Source organism: Myotis myotis, unplaced genomic scaffold, assembly GCF_014108235.1.
Source record: "Myotis myotis isolate mMyoMyo1 unplaced genomic scaffold, mMyoMyo1.p scaffold_m19_p_7, whole genome shotgun sequence".
Classification (NCBI taxonomy): domain Eukaryota; kingdom Metazoa; phylum Chordata; class Mammalia; order Chiroptera; family Vespertilionidae; genus Myotis; species Myotis myotis.
The window spans coordinates 62,882,113-62,907,091 of record NW_023416379.1 but is presented as its reverse complement, the minus strand read 5'-3'; the positions used below and the strand labels follow the sequence as shown (position 1 = coordinate 62,907,091).

General features: G+C 37.6%; 2 protein-coding genes across 3 annotated transcripts in view; both read right to left on the bottom strand.

The window, feature by feature from the left end:
* The window catches only part of TMEM30A (transmembrane protein 30A), a 37,874-nt gene extending 22,222 nt beyond the window's left edge, over positions 1-15,652 (bottom strand). The window contains exon 1 of one of the 2 annotated variants that reach the window (XM_036316625.1): positions 15,248-15,652. In XM_036316625.1, coding sequence (XP_036172518.1) covers positions 15,248-15,484 — 237 coding nt within the window. In that variant the 5' untranslated portion in view covers positions 15,485-15,652. The remainder of the gene's footprint in view (positions 1-15,247) is intronic. The other variant, XM_036316624.1, reaches the window with a different exon arrangement.
* An 8,372-nt stretch (positions 15,653-24,024) lies between these two features.
* The window catches only part of FILIP1 (filamin A interacting protein 1), a 175,780-nt gene continuing 174,825 nt past the window's right edge, over positions 24,025-24,979 (bottom strand). Inside the window, exon 7 of the mRNA XM_036317245.1 lies at positions 24,025-24,421. Within this exon, the coding sequence (XP_036173138.1) occupies positions 24,381-24,421 (41 nt within the window). The 3' untranslated portion in view covers positions 24,025-24,380. The remainder of the gene's footprint in view (positions 24,422-24,979) is intronic.

Genomic DNA, 24,979 nt, shown 5'->3' with positions numbered 1-24,979 from the left:
CTCAGAGGAAAGAAGGTGAATATGGATTATGAGAGTCAGAGGAAATATATGTAACAGGGGCACAATGAGGCAGCAGGGTACCCTGGAGTACTGAACAACATTTTAAAAAGTATTTTAAATGCGTCCTTTTTATTAAATAGGTAATGCATTAATGTAAAAAACTTCCCCTCAAAAATACTTATCAGATAAAGGGGGTGGAGAAAACAAACATCCATATTTAAATTATTTAGACCCTCTTCAAACTTAGCAGTTGAATTTTTTAAAACTGAGTCATTCCAGGCCCTGACTGGTTTGGCTCAGTGGATAGAGCATCGGCCTGAGGACTGAAAGGTCCCAGGTTCGATTCCAGTCGAGGGCATGTACCTTGGTTGTGGGCACATCCCCAGTGTGGGGTGTGCAGGAGGCAGCTGATCGATGTTTCTCTCTCATCAATGTTTCTAATTCTCTATCCCTCTCCCTTCCTCTCTGTAAAAATCAATAAAATATATTTTTTTAAAAAACAGAGTCACTCCGGGTTATTTTATTTTTGAAAATTAGTTTTTAAAAATCAATAGCTAAGTTCTAAATTTACAGGTACAAAACAAATTTAATCCTTTATCTCCTAGTAAAATTCTATGGGCCATATGAAATCTGTTGTATGCTTATGTAAGTTAGAGACTACGAATGGGAAGCATAGACAAGGTTTTTACTTCTAATTCTATGGAAGTCTCAATTTTACACTTGTAAATGTAAATTATCTTTGAAGAAAGAACAGCAATCGCAAAGCTATGTATTATTTCCTAAATGTCTACTCCATGCCAGAACTGTTCTTAATCTATTACATAAAGGAAATTGAGATTCAGAAGTTAAAGGACCAAAAACCAAACACCTGGTATATGACTATGTCCATTTCCTAGAGTTGCCTTAACAAATGACCACAGACTGGATGTCTTAGAACAAGAGAAATTTATTATCTCATGGTTGGAGGCTAAAAGTCTGAATTCCAAGTGTCAGCATGGCTACACTCCCCCTGTGACTCTTGGCAGAATCCTTCCTTGCCTCTTCCTAGCTTCCTTGGCATTCCTTGGCTTGCAGCTGCACTGCTCCACTTCTGCCTTTGTCGTTACATGTCTGTCTTCACATCTTCTTCCCTCTATGAGTGTCTGTATCTTCCTACAAAAACTCCAGTCATATTGGTTAGGAGCCCACACAAATGACCTTAACTTAACTACATCTGCAATGACTCTACTTCCAAATAAAATCACATTCATAGGAACTAGGAATTAGGATTCAACATATCTTCTAGAGGGAGGGAGATACAATTCAATATATCACATGATAGAATGGTATCCTGTCCAGCTCCAAAGTTGCTATTCTTTCCATCAGACTGCACTCTTGCTTCCCATAATCTTTAATATTATATTAACATTATATAATTTAGGAATATGGAAGTCAATTAAAAAACAATATATTTTAAAATAAAATTGGCACCAATTGTTAATATGCTGATGTTTTAAACAATACTACCAACTCTTATTTTTCATCTAAAATATAGATTTAAAAATAACAACTTTGTCATAAGTAGATGTTATCCCAGGACCACCTTTAATTTTGGAGTTTGAAATAGAGTTTTATAATACAAATTTTCATACACAAAGCTGTTATATATAGCATTTAACTCATTTCTACAAACAAAATAAATTCTAACATGAAGTTTTAATTTACCCCTTAAAAGTCTCATTAAAATATCAAGTTATAAAAACTTCCTAGGACAGACCTGATGAAAAGGGCTTTCCTAATTATGCTCTCTCTTATATGACAAGGTGGCTCAAAGAACTGATAAGCAATTAATATACATAAAGGGCTTTCTATTTTGAGGCAATAGATGGTCTTTTCTATTAAAAAACATTGTATTTATATAGTTATATAAGTGATGTTCAAATATTAGTGCCTTTTACCTAGTGCTACTTTCTGACGATAGCCTCATGCTGCCTCGTATCACGTGTCCTCCATTACACTACCCTCTCTACACTGTCACTGGTCTTATCTTCACCCCTCAGCCCCATTTTTATATTCCTAGGTATATTCACTTGGTTGCACTTCTTCCTTCCCAACTGAAACTCTATTTTTAATCATGGTGATCTTCTGAAAATTAAGCCATGCATACATGATTTATCAATCTTTTTTGGTTATGCTTCACTAAAAACTTGACTTAAAAAAATCAATAATGATGGTTCTTTGAATCCCTTAATCTCACACCCAACTGTGGTCTTTTGAAACCTGTAAATGGTACCACCATTGTCCCAAGCATCCTAGCTCAACATCCTGGCATATTTGGCATAATGTTGCAGTCCCCAACTTCTACCAATTCTTCCTTAGCAATATACTTAGCATCTTTGAACTTGACTCTCATTGCTCCCACTAGAGATAAAACTTTGAGACCCTCATGCCAGTTTTTTAAAAGGTAAAAGAAAAAATACACCATATCTTTTTAAAAGTCAAGTAAAAATTTCTAAATTTTTTTCATAACTAAATATTATCACACATAATGTGAGACCTGAGAGCTTTGAACAATAGCCAACTTACTCACTATATTGATAAACAATGTTATTAGATGCTATAATATCACATAACCATTCTTACATTTTAATTTATTTCAGAAATTAAACTACAAATCTATATAATTGATGGTTGGTCCACAGTTTCCAATTTTTGAGACCTAATAAGGATATAACAGTACTTCCTTCTAAAATAAGCTTCCAAAAATTTGGGGAGTGGGGGTGAAGTATTTTATGCCATTTTTAAAATCATATACCCCTTCCTTTGCTGCAACATTTGCTGATCAACCTGTTTACTAAATTTGTTTTGCCTTTAGATACAGACGGATATCACTGTTTATATAAGTTTGATCTTGTAGTATATAACATTTTCCTTGGCTAATTTCAATAACTCCTTCAAACCCATAATACCAATCAGATGATTAAACTCTCAATACATTGTTTTAAAACTTGATTATAACAATTGAACTTCATTATTTAATCTATTCATTCAAACACCCTAGTTCCTATTAGATGCCAAGCATTGTGCTATATATAGGATGGGAATACATAATAGAAAAATGTATTGTTTGTACCACAAAAGATTTTAAAGACTAGTGGAATAGAAAGTCATGTTAATCAATAATTACAGAATATAATTTTTTTTAGGACTGCTTTTTTTTTTCACCTGAGGATATTTTTCCATTGATTTTTAGAAAAGAGTAGAAGGGAGAGGAGAGATAGAGAAACATCGATGTGAGAGAGAGACATTGAATTGTTGCCTCCCACATGAGCCCTAACCACGGCCAGGGATCAAGCCTGCAACTGAAGTATGTGTCCTACGATCAGAATTGAACCTGGGACCCCCTTCAGTCCATGGGCCGGTGATCTATCTATCCACTGAGCCAAACCAGCTAGGGCTACAGAATATAATTTGATAATGCTATGACAGGTCATAAGCTAGTACTTCTAAAACCTGAAAGAAGCATATGTATCAGGTGGGGAAAGGGAGAAATCAAGGAAAACTTTCTATAGTGTTGACAGGAATGAAATTTGAAAAAACATGGTAGAATAAGAAAAGGAAGGACATTTAAGGTAGATCTAGCAGCATGATACATCCCAGAAACTAAAATAGTTTGCTACTGCTAGAGCAAAGGGTAGGGGAATGGTATATGAGGCTGGAGAAGTAGAAAGTAGCCTATCATAAAGAAAATTATATTTTACATTAAGGATCTAAAATTATCCTGAATGCTAGAGGGAGCCACAAGAAAAATTTTAATGAAGAGAATGAAATACAGTGGGGCCTTGACTTACGAGTTTAATTTGTTCCGTGACGGAGCTCGTAACTCAAATTACTCATATGTCAAATCATAAAGTGAACGAGTGAGACACATGATACTGGGCTGATGTTGTGGAGATCACTGTGACGTTCGCTGCGCCAACCAGCGGTGGGGTATCTGAAGCTGGCTCGTAACCGGAATTTCAGCTCACAACTCAAAGCAAAAAATCGGCCGAGAGAGCTCCTATCTCGAAAAACTCGTTAGTTGGGACACTCGTAAGTCAAGGCCCCACTGTATTCCAATTAGCCTTCTAAAAAGATCACTTTGGCCCTGGTCAGTGTGGCCGGTTGGGTTAGTCATCCCTTACACCAAGCATGTCAAACTCGCAGCCTGCGGGCCGTATGTGGCCCACAACGAATATTTTTGCAACCCAGCCAATATAACGGTGTGTAAGAAACGTTTTAATAAAAATTTCGTAACTTAATTTTTGCAATATCCTGTCATACATAATTATTAATAACGAACTACAACATTCGCTAATGGCTGATTACTATAATTGTGTTGCATTCATTTCCCTTACCCACCTTATGTGCAGGCGCACCATTTCTCTCCACTAATACTAGCAGCGAATCTTTTAACAGCCAATTGCCATGGACTTATTTGTTTGGTGTGTGCAGCAGTAAATATTTTGCTTTCGAAGAACAAGAAAAATAGGCTTATTTGTGTTATGCTTATTAATTTGTACAGTTATTCAGTGTCTTGTAAATTAATGTATAAGAAAAAATATTGATTTTATTAAAATATTCTATTTTTTATGTTAACGATTGCTCACTTATTTCAGCCCTTTGTATTCAGCACGTCTCTACTGAAATAAACCTACATTTCTATGAAAATTGAAGCCTTTGTTTTTTTGTGGCCCACATAAACTTAAACCTTGTTTATTTGGTCTGTGTTAGCCTTTGAGTTTGACATGCTTGCCTTACACCAAAAGGTGGTAGGTTCAATTCCTGGCCAGGTTTGATCCCAATTCGATGCCCGGTGGAGGTGCATGCCAGAGGCAGCGGATCAGTGTTTCTCTCTCACATTGATGTTATTCTCTCTCTAAAATCAATTTTTAAAAATAATGTTTAAAAGATTACTCTGGCAGTAAAGTGCAGAAAGACTTAAGAAAATGCCAGACTAGAAGCAAAGAAAACAAAATGCTACTGCAATAATCCACGTGAGAAATGTTGAGAACATAAACTTAGAAAAGGGCAGGAGGAATGGGAAAGTGACAGATTCAAAAAAATATAAAGAGAGAATTCACACAACTTAATGCCTAGAGGTGAGATGAGGACAAATCAGTTTAAGTTGATTTCCAGGATTTCTAGCTTTAAAAAAACACATAGATGGTAATGCCATTCACTGTAAGACAGGTTATCAGAGTTCTTCATGTTGCTAACTCAAAGGTCAGCTCTCAGTCCTGCTTCTGTAACTATCATCAGCATTTGGCATGTTTGTTCACACCCTCTTCCTTGAAACAGGTTTCCTGGACACTACACTCTTTGCTTTTCCCCTGCCTCCTTGGCTGCTGCTTTTCAGTTTCCTTTGCTAGTTCCTCTTGATCTCCCTAACCGCTTCAACAGAGTGACTCAGAGCCATAATCACTCTCTTGATCTCATTCCATTTTATGTCTTTATATATTTATGCTGATTTGCCCTCAAATGTGTAACCCCAGTCTCAACCTTCCCCCTAAACTCTACACTCATGTATTCAATTGCCTACTCATTATTTCCAACCTGGTTATCTAAAAGGTGTCTCATCGTAGCAAGTCAAAAATCAAACCAAAAAAAAAAACACCCTCTTTATTCAGCTCCTCACCCCCCACAACCCCCTACTATCACACCAAAACTTCTACAGTCTTTCCCACCTTGATAAACTACAACTCCATCTTTCCAATGCAGACCAAAATATCTTAGTTATCTTCATTCTACTTGAATTATTATTAATAGCCCCTTAACTGGTTTCCCTGCTTCTACTTATTCCCCAGATAATATTCTCCATATCATTGACAGGGTAACTCTTTTAATCTTAAGTAGTAGGATCATGTCACCTACCTGTGTGAAACTTTTCAATTGCTTCACATTACACTGCCTGTAGAAGCCAAAATCCCTGTAACGACCCATGTGATGTGCACCCCACTACTTTACCACTCTAGCCTCATCTTCTACTATCCTCCCCCACTTCTCATTCTGCTCCAGCCAATGACTTCGTTGTTCCTCAAACATCCTACTAAGTACTTTTGCTCTTATTTATTCTGTCTGAAACATTCTTCCCTCAGATATCAATATGGCTCATTCCCTCATCTTTTTTAGACCTTTACACAATACCACTTTACTGAGGCATCCCTTGACTACACAAAATTGTCAACTATTCTTCAACCATTCCTACTCCCCTTCATTTTTCTTCATGACACTTTTCACCATCTAACATACTTCAGATACAGTGGATTAAGGAATGAGTTAATGGGGGGGGGGGGGAGCTCTGCAATTGATTGCCCTAAGGAGGGAAGTCCAGGCCACCGGCCGGTGGGGCGATCGATTGGGAAAGGGGGAGCTCCGCGATCACCCCAAAGAAGCAGGCCCAGGTGTGCGGGGCCAGCCAGCAATCGCCCCGCAGAAGGATGCCCAGGCCAGCCAAGGGATCACACCCCACACCTGTCGCCCACAGAGGGAGGCGACCAGTGGCAGGGGAGGAGGAGGAGCGCCGCACAGATGGCAAGCAGTGGCAGCAGCGGGGCCAGCTGCTGGCAGCCAGGGGAAGGAAAGCCCCAATAGGCCCTGATAGCCGGCCAAGCCTAGGGACCCTACCCAAGGGATCCTGGATTGCGAGAGGATGCAGGATGGGCTGAAGGACACCCCCCCACCACCACCACCGTGCACGAATTTCATGCACTGGGCCTCTAGTTATCAGTAAGTGTGCACATCTTTCTTTTCAAAAGAGAGTGTGTGAAAAAAGAGAATACAGACCAGCACCTAGAAGAAACAAAACAAGAGGTCAGAGTGCTAGGATTTGAATCCCAGCTGTGACTAAGCAAATGACTTATTCTCAGATTCAACATCCAACCTCTGAAAATAAAATGCAGAGAATAGCAACATTACCCTTATAAGTGTCCCTGTATCAAATGTCATGTAAAATTCTTAGCAGACTCAAATAATATGGGTCATTATTACATTTTTATTATTAAATTAAATCAAGATAGGATATTTTCTCTTTTTTATTGATTTTTAGAGAGGTAGGAAAAGGGAGAGAGAGAAACAGCAATCAGCTGCCTCCCACATACCTTTTCTAGGGATCAAGTCTGCAACCCTGGCATGAGATCTGACCAGTAATTAAACCGGAAACCTTTCGGTGCATGACATGACGTCTAACCAATTGAGCCACACTAGCCAGGGCCATGTTTAAGAGAAGAAATTAGAATGCATTTATATGCTGAACAAAGAAAGAAAAAGACAGGCTGAAGAAAATAAGAGAGCATATTCCTTCTATAACTTTTTTAAAGTCTTAACATCAAAGTCCTATACCTGATTTGCTTTTCGTATACCACACAACACATATTGGCTTTTACCATGAAATAAAGTTAAACTCAATACTATAATCAATATAAAAATGTAACCATTATTCAGTGTCTAAACTATTAGACTCTGACATCTAGATGACTCAGCTCCCATCCAGCCAACATAACAGTATCACCAGACAAATCTTCCCAAATATAGCCGTGTTACAGACTGTTAACGACCCCTCACCCCAACTTGTTCCACCTTTCGTTCACAGTATAAAATTCTCAATTACTATCTAAAGACCCCTTTTCTCAGCCTCCCTTGTAGCTAGTGTGGCTTTGTCACTAACACCCACTGACTGGTCACAAGTATACTTGTGTTTCCGCGTCCAAATGTTACTGACCGGTCACAAGTTAACTTTTGTCTTTTTCTCAACTCATCGGTCAGTAATTCCAGAGATGTGACAAGCAATACATCTAATTCTTTCCATCCATCTTTTATTCTGGCAAAAGATTTTTAAAAGAGGCATTGCAGCAGAGAAGAACATTTGAGCGAATTATGTGCAGACACTTTGTCTGATTGGCTGAGTGTCTTTGGCAGTCAGTTGGAAGATAGTATTTTGTCAGAAGATAGTAATGAGTCTAGCATTAGACCATCGCGAAGGCAAAAGAGAAATACGATAGTATCTGACAGTGAAAGTGATTCTAAAGAATGGGCAGAAAATGACATTTTACCAGTGTTAGAGAAATTATACAAATATTTCAGGCGTAATTGTTCAATTTGAAGACCCACAAAGTATAAATGAAGTAACTAATTTATTTTTTGATAACGTTTTTTCTATCTCATTATTTCTCAAACCAACTTATACCATCACCAAATGGAAAAATACCACAAAACCTCTGCTAAAACTTCACCATGGATGGACTTTAAAAGTCCTTTATTCCTTTGTTCTTCATCCCTTCTTCCACACTACTACCTGGAAAAGGATGTGACAACTAGAACTCTAGCCTCCAGTCTGAACTGTGAGCATTGGAGCCAAACCCTAAGACTGGCGGAGCAATAAACTAGAGAGTGTGGATTCAGTAAAACAGCCTCCATACTAGCCAGGGACTGCATTTCTAAGAGATTTCACATGAGAATGAAAATTTTACTCATTGCTGAACCCAATCTTATCTGATACACATTGTGCCCCTCATGCTATTCTCCCAATTTAATACATTCACTATCAAATACAAGTCTATCTACAACATGGCACCAGCTGATTGGCCCTTATCCTTATTTTCTCTATATACCTTTTGATTTCCTGTCAGTACAACTTTGCTCATATTAATCTCCTTCTTGAAATGAATCCAACCTCCCCTTTAGAACTGCCATTTACTTACCCTGCAAGTTCCAGCTCAAACCCCATTTCCAACACAAAGTTACAAAGTTTTCCAGGGTTATTAAAGACAGATGTGATGTTGTCTTCCTTTAAACTACTAAGGCATTTTCTGTCTGTGCCACTCATCCAGCAATACTTAGTTTTCCTTTTATATGTCTGTCTCATCTCCTTCAAAAGATTCCAGGCTCTGTCCTGGTCAGTGTGGCTCAGTTGGTTGAGTGTTATCCCATGCACCGAAAAGTCGTGGGTTCAATTCCCAGTCAGGGCAAGTGTGGGAGATAACCAATCCATGTTTCACTCTCACATCATTTCTTTCTTTCTCTCTCTCTCTCTCTCTCTCTCTCTCTCTCTCTCTCTCTCTCTCTCTCTTCTCTCTCTCTCTCTCTCCTCTCACGCCCGCCCCCCCCCCCCAGCTCAATTCAATAAAATCATGTCCTCAGATGAGGATTAAAAAGAAAAAAATTCTTAAAAAAGATTACAGGCTCCTTAAGGGCTCTCTGTGTGAAAAAATAAAAAAGAGGCCCTGTCCACAAACTTTTTCTATCATTTACTATGCCCTCCTTCATCAGCTAAAATTCAAGGGTAGCCTAACCTAACCTAATATCCAGGTTGTAGTAAAATCTGTTGGGTATAAAAACAAAGTTTTCTCTCCCTTTGGATATATACATAGTATATAAAATCCTTTGGATTTCTGGATCATATGGTAGTTTTAGTTTTTAATTTTTTGAGGAACTTCCATATTGTTTTCCATAATGGCTGTACCAATTTACATTCTACAAGGGTGCCCTTTTCTCCACACTCTCACCAACACTTATTATTTCTTGTCTTTTTGACAAGAGGATAGAGCTTAAGTGTTTTCAAAACACACACACACACGGATATGTTCATTAGCTTGACTAAGGAGATTTCATAATTTATATGTATATCACCATCACAATAAACTTATTAAATATATACAATTTATTTGTCAAGTATACCTCAATAAGGATAGGGAGAAAAAATAGTTTATACTAACGATAATAGTTCAAAACTTATCCAACAGAGAGGCTACCAAGTGGGAGAGGAACTACAGTTTTCTTATTAAATGTCAAAAGCATACATGGTACAGTGCAGATTACAATAAATTGGAAACCTGCCCATCAGCTTAACTACAAAACACAAAGAACCAGAGGCAAAACAGAACAACAGAGGTAGATAAATAGATCAATTTAAGTTATCGTATTTCTCAGATTTGTTTTGCTTCCATTGTGATTGTTCCCCTAAATCAAACTGTCATCTCTTCTTGGTAATCCTAAAAATACATCCTACTCCTAACCAATTCCTAAGAACAGACAGAATTTAATGCAGTGGGAAAGGAGGAATTTGAAGGACATGCAATTTTCACACTGTCCAAGGACTGGAAAACTTCCAGTTTTGAATGTCAATTTGTCTTAAAGGAAATCAATAAAAGACCTAAACAGATCACTCAACAAAATGCTGAGTAATAAGGTATATCATTTTAAGTATTAATTAGATTACATTAAAAATGGCATTTTAAGTGCCCCTTTGAACTGATCAGTCGACACTCAGGAATTTGTCAGGGGTCCCTTTTAGAGACTCTAACGAATGCAAAAGGTAACCTAAGTAAAACTTTCAAAAGCAATTTTCTTTAGTTGCTTAAACTTTATCTGATGTGACAGCGAAAAGGAGAAGGATATTACCTGAGCCAAGATTAATGGTAAATTTAGCTAAGGTATTTAAATTTGTACAAAGAAGGAAGAACACAAGCAATTGTCAGGGATCATTATACCTAACTAAAAGATTATTGAGGATTAGAAAGTATAATTAAATACTGATATTTTTGTAACAAATGCTAAATTTGTCGGTATGTTTCTTTAAAACTTGACGTTAAGGGCAGGAAAGTATTGTTTGTAAAGGGCCAGAAAGTATTTTAGGCTTTGCAAACCAAGAGGCAAGACTGAGAATACTATACAGACTCTTCTATACCAAAAGAGAAAACAAATTTGCACTAATTTTTATTGTTGACATTCAAAATATAATAACAATTGTGTACAATTTTCTGGTAACACCAGTCTATTATTAAGAATGGAATTATTTTGGGGTGGAGGGAAACATTTCATATAATTGGGTGTTTAAACTTAATGTTCTCTATCATCAAATCAATGGTACATGTTCATCTGTAAAACCATTCTCAGTTCCTGGGGCTCACAAACCGGTTTGGCTGGCCATATTTACTTTGTCATGCCTTGACCTAAGTACTAAAGTTACTGGAGTAACAAATTAAAAACACTAACCCCAAACCTCTTAATTTCCAAGAGTCGGCTTCTAAGCAACTGCAAGTCATGTGAATATTAAAATCGTTAAACTTCTTATCATAAAGTGCTTATATTGTTTAACAATCTACAAAGCAACTTACACTCAATGCAGAAAAGAACTTTAATCCTCTTAAAAATCTTGGAATCTAAGAATCCAAGTTGCACAGGAGTAAAACAATAAATAAAACTGTATTTTTATCAAAAACAAGAAAAATAAAATAAATAGGATTAAATATAAAGTGACAAAAATGAGATTTGGAGTTTTCTATCAACCAGGGGAGGGGGTGCTAATCCACTACAATTTGATGAAAATTTATCGTGAACACTTTTGGCAATATTAATTTAAAGTTAATGTTTAGTTTTTTAATTTACTCTGAATATTATTCTGAATAATGTCCTCATCCAATTCTAACCATTAAACTACATAACTTCACACTGACAAATGCCTTTGTAAAAGGTCAGAATACTCACTATTTTTTTCAAGTTAGCTCTATTCAATTAATATCTCAGCCTCACCAACAAGAGCCTTAAATTAGAAACACATTATCTTTGAGGTAGAAAAATGTGCCTGACTCCTATAATTGCCAAATTAAAGGAAATATTTATTCATTGCTGCTAATAACATATGAAGATAGCCCTAGCTGGTGTGCTCAGTGGTTAGAACGTGGGCCCTGGTCTTGAGTTCAATCCCAGCCCCAGTTGGGATGCATGTGGGAGGCAATCAATAAATGTATCTCTCTCTCTCCCTCTCTCTCTCTAAAAATCAATGGAAAAAATACCCTCAGGTGAGGATTAATAAAATATATTTATATATGCACATACATATATATATTAAATCTTAATGTTGAGTGAGACATTAAATATTTTCCTATGAAAGATAAAATTAACAACCTCAGTTTTCATTTTATTACAGAAAATCTAAAAACCAACTAAACAAGATATATGAACCTAATGGGGGTGGGAGGAAGATATATTAACAAATATAAGCATTAAATTAAAAACACCTTTTTTACATCTTTGTTAGGTGAGTCCAATGTGCTTTACAACAATAGTAATTTTTAGTATAACATTTCTAGAATTATCATAAAGACCCACTGATTTTTATACTTAAAAAGCTTGGATTTTTAATCTTAGCACTTTAAGCTATATTACAAAAGAACTATTGGCAAAGCTCCTTGGGCCTAGTAATTTGACACAAAAACAAATGTTCTTTAAATTTTTTTTTTTTAAATATATTTTTTATTGATTTTTTACAGAGAGGAAGGGGAGAGATAGAGAGTTAGAAACATCGATGAGAGAGAAACATCGATCAGCTGCCTCCTGCACATCTCCCACTGGGGATGTGCCCGCAACCCAGGTACATGCCCTTGACCAGAATCGAACCTGGGACCCTTCAGTCCGCAGGCCGACGCTCTATCCACTGAGCCAAACCGGTTTTGGCGTTCTTAAAATTTTTTAAAAGATGAGGAATAAGTTAAGAGGCGTGAGCAACTTATAGTATGAAAGTAAATGTTGGCAAGAAATTTTCATTGCTCCTTTACTTTAAATAACCCTCAGCATATTTTAAACTAAACTAGTATCTGGTAAAGGGTGGTGAGTAGGCTGAAGCAAGCATATGTGTTTTGGGAAAGCTCCCTAGGTTTTTCTCATAATAAATTCCAGGCTTAATTCAGAACCAATTTTCAACATATTTAACAGCCAAATTAAAAAAAGGAAATTAATTCTATTCCCACAATTTATGTCAGTGTTGGTTACAAAATTCCTAATCAGTTCTACTTTTCATTTCCTCTAGTTCCAAAAGAGATGCAATTTGGATATGCAGCATTTTTTTAAAAATCACATTAAAGTTGGAAGTCATACAATTTTAGAATTAAACATCACCTTAGAAATCGAGTCTGAATCTTTTGGTTCTTCAAGTAAAAAACCTGAGACTGAAAAATATGCTTAGGGTCACTAACAGAGATGGAACTTCAACTCTAATGCCTTGACTTTTAACTTCAGTATCCTTTTAACGGTTAAAAGGATAGACCAAGCTGCAGTAGACCCTTCAAGCCACTTGAATCAGAAGTATATACAGAAGAATTATTTAAGAAATTTCCATGTCACCAACTACTTAGTGTAAAGGTGAAGAGCCTTATTTCATTTCAAAACCCAAAAGTTTTAAAGGAAGTAAATATTTATTTTCATAGTATAATATATACTAACAAAGCTGAGTTTTGATAATAAATACCGATCACATAAAATTGCAAATTATTGCTACTTTCATTATTATTATCTTAAGAAGTTTAAATAAGATGATAAAACATCTAATGTTAAATTATTTTCTTCTTACCTCCTAACACTGCAGTAAGAATCCTAATGTAGTGCAAAAGCTTAAGGTTGGATGGAAATAAAGACATCTGGGTTTGGGTTTCTGCCTCAACTTTACAATATTCTTCTAGCTTACCACCAAATGTCAACCTGTCTGGCTCCATTTATCATCTGATTAATAATCATAATAATAGTAGCTATTTATTATACAAACTTAATAAATACCAAGAGTCTTATCTACACTGACTCTAATTCTCATATTTTTAAAAGATAGGCATTATTTATGTATTTTACAGATAAGGAAACTTGAAGCTCAGAGAGATGAAGTTTTCCAAGAAACTCAGCTAGTTAGTGACTAAGATGGAATTTAAACCCAGCTCTGCCTGACCACAGCCCGGACAGAGCCCACGGTCCTTGCAATACATTACTTCACTCGTATGTTTGATCCTAGTGTAGCTGAGAGAACAAGAGGTACTACATTTGAAGGACTGTTCGGGAGACAGAAATGATAAAACACATAAAAATGCACACTGGGAAAACAGACTGTGACTCTTTCTCTAGTTACTAAACTGAATTTTTAGTAAAATATTTAAAAACTATGCTATAGATACTATTCTCATTACTGTTACTAACCTAGAAGTGTACAATTAAACACTGTACAATTAAAAATACATATCAATTTTGCTTTCAGAGGTAAGGTAAATTAAATTGGAAAACAGGTATTTTTATGCCTATTCCTGTAGTTGAAATAAAATGACTCTGAAAGCCCCATTAACTCACATGCATAAAATAGAGGGGAAGGAGATGATATAACCTGATAGAACGAAGAAATCCAGATTAGTTGGTGCCAGGTACTGCCCCTCCAAACGGATAAAAATACCCTCAGATATTCAAGGAAAACGACGAGCAGGTGTTTAACACCGGACACCTATACGAAGTATTACATTCTATCACCCTGTCTTCACTGCAGATGGACGCACAGCCTATGATGGCTGCTTTGGCGATTCAAGATGCTTCCCCAAGTTTCTCTATCATGTCTTAGAGCAGTAAAATACTCAGGTCAGTGTACCACTTATTCTGTGATCATTCACTCTCTTTAAAAAAAAAAAAAAAAAGTTTAAAATCTAGAAAGAACAAAAACTAGGGCGGATGTAGGGCATGATTATTAATACACAGAGCCTAAAAGCATATCCGGAACTGAAGTTTCAGGTTACCTTTTACCTGTATCGTGCCCTACAACTGAAAGCATCAATTTGCTCCAAATAAAAGGTCCTGTGCACACGTCGGTCATCGGTCCTAATTGTGACCTGGCAACACACGACAACTTCTTTAGCTAAAAAAAAAAAAAAACCACCAAGACGTCATGCCTGACTCCGGTCCTCGCCCAACAATGGCCAAGGTGATCATCTCTGACAATTCCCACGCAGGGAATGACATTCTGGCTACGTCAGTTCTCCCGGAGTCATGTCTGGATATAACTTTTCTCTCTCTCTCTCTCTCTCTCTCTCTCTCTCTCTCTCTCTCTCTCTCTCTCCTTTCTCGCTCTTAACCTCCGTTGGGGGTAAAAAATAATAATAATAATAATAATAATAATAAACATCCTCACGGAGCCACATCAACCGCGCACGGAAGGGGTGTTCTTCCTCGGCCCCACCCTCTGCACTAAACGCTCACTCCGTCCCTAATGGTGTGAATCGCAAGAGGAAGCGCGGACGAAAGTGCGAATTCGGAAAGCCGCGGAGAGACCAGAACCCGAGGGAGAGGAGAGGGCAGGTGCGGGGAGGCGAGGCCTGGGCCCGCCTCCCGGGGGCTGAGGACCGGGACGGGGGGACGGGGGGGAGCGGGGGGCAGGCCGCGAGGGTCCCGCTCCAGGCGGCGCCCGCTCCCACGCCGCGCGCTCCCTCACCTCGATCTCGCGGATGTTGTTGGAGGTGACGAAGATGCCGATGCCAATGGGGATGAAGATGAGGCCGATGATGAAGAAGGTGGGGAGCACCGTGCCAGCCGTAAGGATGGGTTGCCAAGCCGGCAGGCGCTGCTGTTTGAAGGCCGTGTTATCCGGCCTCCGGTTCTTGGCGGCGCCCCCGGGAGCGCACGGGGGCCCGCCGTCCACCTCATCCTTCGAGTTATAGCTCATCGCCATGGACCCCCCGGGCGTGGCTCCGCCGGGCGCTGGTGTTCCGCCCAGGGGATCGGCCTGCTGACCCTGGCAGTAGACGCGCAGGCGCCGCTGCGACCTCCTGTGTAAAAGCGGAAGAGGCGGGACACCCTTTCGCAGACGGCCATTGGCCGGAAGCTGGTGTTCGCTGGGGACTCCAGACGGCGGGGGAGAGGGGAAGGAGGGAGAGGACTGAGGGACGAGGGGAGGGGAAAGGGGAGGAGGGTAGAAAGGGGAGGGAGAGGGCGGAGGCACCGTGCTCATCTGCCCTGTGACGGCAAAGTGAGAGTTCCAAAGCTCCCCCCGCCCCCGAGCGGGAAGCGACGACGGCGCATGCGCAGCCCTGGCGGGGCGCCAAGTCCCGGGCGCGCGGCCATTGGCGCGTCTTCGCTCCCTCGCTGAGGGTTCTGTTCGCCACCCCTTCCCCGCGCCTCTGGTTGTCTTGGCGACGGCCTGGCCGGTCGCAGATTGGCTCCGCTCGGCGCGGACCACCCTGGGCAGTCCCGGGGCTGCTGACATATGCTTTCGTGCTGGACACGTTTTATTTCTCTGAAGGTAGTCGGAGCATTTAAAAGGAGACTACACGATTGGAGGATTTGCTTATGTTTATATAGAAAACCTCGAGTTTCTCTAATGAAAATAAACCTCCATTCGAAATGCAAATAAAAACTTTAAGTGAGACGCTTGCTGGGTGACCCTTTTGTCCTAAAGTGACGTGATTAACCCTATTATTTTGCCTCTACTTGAGCTATGATCACTTATTTTTTCTTCTATTGATGGTCTTGCTATTTTTCACTATCTTCTCTGTGCCCACTATCTTCTCTGTGTCCGTGTTTCTCTCTTGCTCGGATTTAAGAAGTCTTTTATAATAAGCTGTAGCTCTTTATTTTACACGTGATGCCAACAAATTATCGCATTGCTACAAAATGAGATGTTAGGTAGACAGTTCAAAACTGCCAAGTATTTATTTACAGGCAGAAATATTCATGGTGTATAACGTGACTAAATCTTGACACCAAGGTAATATAGTATAAAGCCTAAATGGAAAGTAAATAATGGTAACCTCCGTTGACTGGATGATTTTTTTTTTCTCCGCTTCTTTGTACTTTTTCTGTATTTTCCAAATGTCTGCAATAACCATAAATTTGTAAAATCCTTTAAAAAATTATATACAGTCCACATTACATTGGCATCTTTGAAATCCAGACCAGAGAGTAAGCCACATCATCTGGACACAAATACCCAGAGTTTATTTTCTTTACGGCTTTGTCTGCAGTCATATTTTTGGAAGATAATTCAAGAAAAGGGAAACGGAAGGAGTGCTTGGGCTTATAATTTACAATTAAATGTATTTTCAAAATGACTACAAGTCTCAGGATGTGAGCCAATCGAATATTTATATGGAAGATAACTTACCTGGTTTTACTCTTATATAATATCTATTATTTCTCAAATTCTTAGCACTGGTACCAGGTAGGAGGACTATACATTTTGTTTTGATCTATGTTTTGATCTATTTGAGCCATATACATTTTTTAAACCAGGAATCAACAAATGAATAATCATTTAAACAACATAAATGTTATCTAAATGTCATCAACACACACACACACACACACACACACACACACACACCACTCCTAGCAACCACAGGCTCAAATGGAAAATATTCATTTATCACAGTTAATGGAGAAGCCACAGGCTCCTTATATTTTGCTAAATTCTGTTGGTTACTAAATATTGGTCATAATACATAAGCGTAAAGCATAAGGCAATTTTTTTCCTCCCCATTTCTGCCTATATCATCACACCCACTAAATGTGATAGTTCCTTACGTGATTTGCAAAATACAGTTAATATTTTGCCTTCAGTTTTTGTTTGTTTTAGTGATCTGAGTGATCACGGTGTATGTATCTGCTTCCTTTTTCTTTAGTTTGCCCATAGAAAAGATTCTTTAACTCCTTGTCTCTTTTTTATTAGAAATTCCATTTTGACTAAAACATAGACTTTTTGAGCTGAAAGCTTTCTTCGACTCGTATCTAAAACTTACATTTCAAATGAGAGCCAAATGGATGAAATAAATGACTTTTCAAGATCTCCTGATGACATCCTTCCGGTTCCTTTCCCTCTACTGTACCTGCCATGACATCTTGCTGCTTTACCCAGGCTGCTTTACTGCCACATTAGCTCAAGAGACTCAGAATTTCTTGGGTTATACAGTGTTTTATGATAGTCCTTATCAGTTTTGTTCAGCATTTCTGGGGCAACAAAAGGGAATGGTTGTTCTCACAATGGATTAACAGTATATACATTTTCCAACTGTGGTTGCTAGGAGTGATTGTGTGTGTGTGTGTGTGTGTGTGTGTGTGTGTGTGTGTGTGACATTTAGATAACATTTATGTTGTTTAAATGATTATTCATTTGTTGATTCCTGGTTTAAAAAAATTTTATGTGGCTCAATGATATTGATAATGCTAACTACCAGGCCATCATAGTAAGTATGCAATGAATACTTGAACCCAAATATGTAAGTAAATCCAAAATAATAGAGCAGATACAAGCCCATGATCTGAAGAGGTGTATGTAAATAGTTTTTGGAGGGGAAGTTTTAGAATACATTTTATTTTTTAATAAAATTGCTGTGTTCCAGACACTGAACTAGTGTGGGGAGCCGATATAGGGTTAAGCCTCGGACTGACCTGTTAGCAAAATCACAAACAAGTCTTCTTCCGAGTCTTAAACAACCCAATCCCCTAATCCGAGAGGTGGCCGCTAATTTACATGCAGTCATTTAAAAAATAAAAATGGGGGAATTTGCCAGGAGCCGGTCCACCCTTGCTGCTTGACACAGTCGCTGCAGGGAAGAAACATCTGCACAGCTTATGTTTCAAGGGACCTGGTGTATATGACATATGTTTGCTCCCCCTCTTAAGCGCTATGTGTTTTAACCAGGACCACCTTCCTGAGAAAGGTTGTTTCCCCAGGTTAGGGGTCAACAGGACTAAGGAAGAGAATAAATCAGTAAATCCCCCTAGTGTTACAGAAATACCATGTACTACTTATGAAGAACTTGGACTAAGAGTGTTGGCAATAAATGTGGGACTTGTTGGGCCCACATCGCCAGGGGTCTGCCCACCAGGGAAAGCACCAAAGCCTATACCCCTGGAGACCTACTGACACAGGGCAGTCCCAGGGAAGGCAAGCAGCGAGGCTGGGAGGACATAGCCTTTACTGGGTAGGAGAATCTCCTTCAGTCACTTCCTTGTAGCCTATCAGTAGAGCAGTGACCTTGGAATAGCCCTTTTAATGGAACACAGAGATTGACCTAGACAGGATTAAACTCAACAGAACTAGATAGACACAAGATTTTTGGCTAAGGTCAGATAAGAAACAAGGCCTGCATTTAAGAAGCTTACATTCAGCCCTGGTGGTGTGGCTCAGTGGCTTAGAGTGTCAGCCTTTGCACCAAAGCATTGAGGGTTGGATTCCTGTTCAAGGGCACATACCTGAGTTGCAGGTTCGATTCCCAGTCTTGGTTGGGGCACAGGTGGGAGGCAATCAATCAATGTCTCTCTCTCCCTCCCTCCCTCCCTCCCTTCCATGCTCTAGAAAAAAACAAAGTCAATAAAAAAACATCCTCCTGTGAGGATTAAAAAAAAAGAAGAAGAGGAAGACAAAGAATGAACTGGGGAGATAGTTTTGTACACCAAGGCCAGTCAATATAGGGCAGAATAGGATAAATGGACTCCTGAAAAGAAACAGAAAAAGATTTTTTCATTAGAGGTGCTTAGCTCTGAAGAAAATGCTGGGAATAATGCCAGGAGAAACTAAAGGAGGACTTAACATCCTTTTAAAAATTCATCTGTGAACTCCAGGGAACTGGGTTCCAACCATTCATCATCTGTGGAACCATGCAGTCACTGAGGGTGGCCCTGTTGAAGGGAGGCCTTACTATTTGAAGTCCTTCATAGGTTCCATGGGATGTTTAAATACAAATTTCACAAGATTTTAAGGACAGTCAAAAAAGAAAAAAGTATGGTGCAATGTTGCCTATTGCCAACAAGCATGGGGCTCAGGGAAGCAACTGCAGTTTCTACCCTAAGGAAAAATCTGTTGCTCGTTAAAGGTGACTCTACTAGCCCACGGCTCAAAGGGGACAAATCCATTTGAACAAATCTGGTGGAAAGCTTGAGACGCCATGCTCCTAGGAAGTCATGAAATAAACAATGACTTTTGGCCAGTGCTTTTATTTATTTTTAATTTTGGCCAGTGTTTTTAAACCATGCGCACGGAAGGGCTCCACTCCTCCAAGGACCGAGGCCACAGAGCTGTTCTGTGGGCAAGATCTCTAACATCTGCACTTTCCTTTGGAAAGCATTACTTTGACATCTTCCGTGCCTGCTTTTCTGATATGTATATATTTAAATAATAAACAGGAGAAACATATTCCTTTGTTCCAAATAAGGCAAAAATAAGTTGGATTGGCTATAGCTATGGACCACCGTCTCCGGCTGATAAAAGAGGTCAGAGCACAACCCCACCATCACCCTCATCCCACTTTGCAGAAACCCTTACCCAACAGCTGTGAGCTCTTGACAAAACCTCAGGAGTGTTTGCTCTACTACGTAATCTATTTTTAGGAAGTGGTAAAATATTATTTAAATGTTTATTGACAATGCCTTTGTTGAGGATAAAAGGGTAAAGGGAACCCATAGCCAGTTTCCATCTCTTGGTGTCTTGCAGTTTTTATCTTGTTAAAGATTCAAACTATAATGTAACTCAGAGAAAAAACACTCTGATTTCAGCTGGTCCGCTGTACTGCTTCTTATTCACAGTGAAAAATACCAAATTTTTAACAAAATATGAAATGCAGAAGTGAAAACTATTTTAAAGCAAATAATTTAAAATAAGGTAGAATACTCATTTTAAATGATTTTAATTGTATAATATTATGTTCCAACTCAAAGAAGAATATTGCACAATACTTTTATATCACAATTATTATTTTTCTCACTCTCTGGTGAGATTTTAATAAACAAAGTTGAATTTGGAAATAACACAGAGAATGTCTTAATTGGCTAAATTTCAGTAACCTGTGATGAAATGAAAGCAGGATATCACATTCATATAAAAGACAAGTACATATTCATAAATTCACTTGGCTGTAGTGAAAAATAAATTTCTCATGTACTTAATAAAACTTAAAGAAAAAATTGAGAATGCTGTGAAAATAGACTGTAACTCCAAATTTTTTTCATGTACTCTTTTGCTATTGAAAATCCATTACACCTGCAAGACTTCTAAGAATAACTGATCACATATGAAGAAGATAACATCTGACATTTTTAAAACAAAATCTAGATTAAATAAATACAATTTTGCACTGTTAACAAAATCTGTGAATGGTAAGGTAAAATTAACCAAATAACATAAACAAACAAAAATAACCCACCAGAAAAAGATGTATTATGTCATGGCACCTAGAAATATTTCTGTTCAAATGTATGAATCTACAGCATTTTCCCTATGTAACAAGCATAGTGTCATCACAGAGTCAGGAGGAAATGCTGAAAGTTTAAGAACATAAAGTATTGTCTGGGCCAGGTGAATCTGTTGGTTGGAGCATCGTTTTGGCACCAAAAAGGTTGTGTGTTCTATTCCGTCAGGGCACGTACCTAGGTTGTGGGTTCAATCCCAGTTTGGGCACATATGACTGACAGGCAACCAACCAGTGTTTCTTTCTCACATGTTTCTCTCTCTCTCCCCCTCTTTTTCTAAAATCAATAAACATATCCTCAGGTGAGTATTAAAAACATAATAGTAAGATAAATAAAACATTAATGGTCACTAAGCAACATTAATTCCATGGAACTCCCAATTTTATGAATTCATTACAACCATTTTTATTGTTTCTCCTCTTTGCCTTCTAATTAGTATTTTTAGCAGAGGCATGGCACTGGAGGTCCAGAGGGGGGCATATGCCTCAGGTGCCAGTTGTGTTTTTTAAACTTCCATTATGCGTTTTTGTTAATTTTAGAATTGTTGCTTATCAAACTCATGAACATACCCTACCTTTGCTCTATTTTTTATTTATTCCCAGGAAAATTCAACCACAGCGTAAAGAGAAAAGACACAAACATATTACACTGTCTGACACAGCATTCACTCTTGCTCTGCCACTGACTTTCAGAAGGTGGGAATTGTTTCAGAATTGTTGGTGTCTCTGTTAATGCTTAAGTTAGATATTCCACACCATGAATTGTTTTATGGTTGTCCTAAGATACAATCAATTGTTCACATTTGTAAACATTATAGGTCTTTAACATCTGGAATATTTACTCTATCCATTATTTTCATTAAGCCCTAATATTTTATTAAATACTTGAAAAAAAATCTTTGTAGAAGATACCCTCAGAAACACTCTTCTCAAAAAGAAAAGGGTAAAATAATGGGATTAGTTTTTTGTATCTTAAAGTGAAAACACTAACTACGATTATACATCAGAAAACAGAATTATTCCATTCAAAACTGATTCTCATTCATATTGATGATTGGAGATTTACTTACAATAAAAGATAGAGAAATTATGTAGCCTAGGATGACGCCAGACTTGCATGAGGGACAGTTTTTTCAATTGATATTGGGCTATGACTATTTATGATCTTGTTTGTTTATTCATGAGCTAAGGATATGACTATTTGTTGTTTTCTGTTCGTTTTTAATATTGTGTTCTATTTCAAAACAAGTTTTAAATTTTTTAAACTAATTTTAACCATTTGTCACTTTAATTCCATTTGGGTTTCAACAGAGGACTTATTTATAGCATGGGCAGAGAAAAGCTCAGCATCCATTTAAATGACCAATTACACCGTCATCCTCACTCAGCATTGCAAGTACCAAACTTCATTATAAATTCGGGAAAAATAAAACTTCAGATCCAAATATACATAAATTACTTGTAGCATTTTAAGTTAAAGTCAGGAAATACTTAAAGTCTTATCTTCTAGCCTTTTCACAATTAGTGTAATAACATTCCCACAAGTTGAGAAAAAGTTATTTGCTTCAAATGCTAATCTGTGATATATCTGAATATTTTTGCCGTCAGAAATATTGGCAAAAATGGAACTTAATTGTGAGTGAAAAATATATAACAATACTAAATAAAACCCTTCCCTAGTTGAAAACATCATTCAGAAACATTTGCAGAAAACAAAACCCAAAACAACAATTTCTTAAATCTTCACACAAATACATCTAGTTTTCTTTAATCAGTAATCAGAACCCTGCAGGTTATGTGACACATACAATCACTCAAGCTAGGGCAAGCCTACTATAGCATTTGTTTTACTTACAAAGATCAAAACTAATCTTACATAAAATATAGTAATTTCATATATAATACCTACTGACTATAATTTGCTAATTCCACAAGGTATACCTTAATACCTTACAAAGTTCCATAGGGGAGGAAATCCAACATTAATTTTTCTATTCCAGAGACGCAGTATGGACTCCCCTCTTTGGGCATATAAACCTGGGGACAGCCTGTGGTCTGGAGAAATGGGCCAACAGTATTGTTTGTGTGGTTTTTAGCTATCCTTGTGACACCCAGAGCATAGTTTCTTTAATCTAAGTAAAGTTCCATGAAAGATGATTCCTGCCTTCAGAAACTGATGTGTCAAATATTTATTTATCTTAGTTACCTTTTAAAAACTTTATTGACAACATGTCCACATTGACAAAGTCTTTAAAAATAAAAACCCTATATTAAGGCTTTCAAGTAGACTTTAGATGCACATTTTCACATAAATTTAAGTTCAACAGCAGCTCTGACATTGAGATTTAAGTAATTCATGTGCTTTTTATCTTTAAAGAATATATTCTCTAACCTATATGTGATTTCTGAAAATCTGTCCAACTCCTATCTACAAGAAAAAAATTATCTAGGCATTTCTATTACCATTTTTTAAAAAGATGCTGATACTTTCTAGGTCAGTTTTTTATTTTTAGGCTTTCATTTAGGTAGATTGTGAGAACTATCTTGATATCCTTTTTCTAAGTCCTGTACATATAAGTAAATAATGCAAACAGAAAGATAATTGAACTACCGGTTGAAGGTGTTTCTGTAATCCTTACATGTTAAACTCATACATCTCCTTTTATTCATTTGTTCCATATGAAAATCAATTCATTCAAGGGTTTTGGCACAGAACACTAGAAAGAGCAACTTTAAAAAAACTGTCTGTAAGTGTTTAAAATTAAACTTTAAACCAGACCGTTATCTGTTAGTGTTGAACTGTGATCAGAACCACAGCCTTGTACAAGCAATAATAAAAACTCTTCCAGAAGCTCCTGCTTCTGTTTTACCTCTTGAATTTCTTTCAGGAAATATATAGTGTTGTACTTTCTTTTCTTCAGAAATAACAAATTGATCAAAGAAAATGATTATAGGTTACTGTTATAAATGCACCAATACCCATGCTTTGAAGAACTGACAGTGTATTCTACATATATACTATATGTGCCATAGACTATGAAAAAGGAAACACTTTCGGGGAAAAAAATCACATCACAAAGTGTATTATAAAAATAAATTACATAGCATGTGCCCATGGACCTGAAAGCTTTGCAAAAGGAGGAGAAATTGCTTTTGACACAAAGATTGAATTGCTCTTGCAACCTATTTTTATATTATCAGCAATGCCATTTTCAGCTTTTACATTATATCCTCAAAAAAAATTCACTGGAAGTAGAAAATTATTTTCAGTAGTGATCAGTAGCCTGGAGGACCTTAGTGATGATGGAGAGCTGTAGTAATACTATCCATTCAACAGGGATTCAGAGGCAGTACACACACCCAGTATGTGCTTGATTTACCATTTCATCGGGAGTTCATGCGTAACTGGTGAATGATGATGCTTTCTATAAAGAGAAGAAAAACACAGCATTTTCAATTACACTGAAACTCAGATCAATAGTTTATGTGAGGATCAACACCACATCATTTCATTAAAAGACCATAGATGTTAAACAACACAACAAACAAAAACAGGTACATGAGCCCAATAGCTTCTCCTGCAGTTGTTTACTATTCTTGGGTAACATCTTTGTATTGGCGTAGATGCTTTACCTACAAAATTCTTAAAGCTTTTCAGAAACCACGTCTAATATTCTAACAATATTAGATCAATTTTACTCAAGCAAAGAACTAAACACAAAGACAGTAATTACTACATACAAGCCCCATAGTGGGAAACCAGACTATTTCCTAGAAGTAACTCACCTAGAAGGAACTCTCTGTTCTGAATAATATTCATATACTTTTAATTTCTTTTTAAATGCGTCTGAACTTGAGTTTTAACAAGGAAATATTCATTATCTATTCTTTTTTTTTTAAAATATATTTTATTGATTTTTTACAGAGAGGAAGGGAGAGAGACAGAGAGTTAGAAACATCGATGAGAGAGAAACATCGATCAG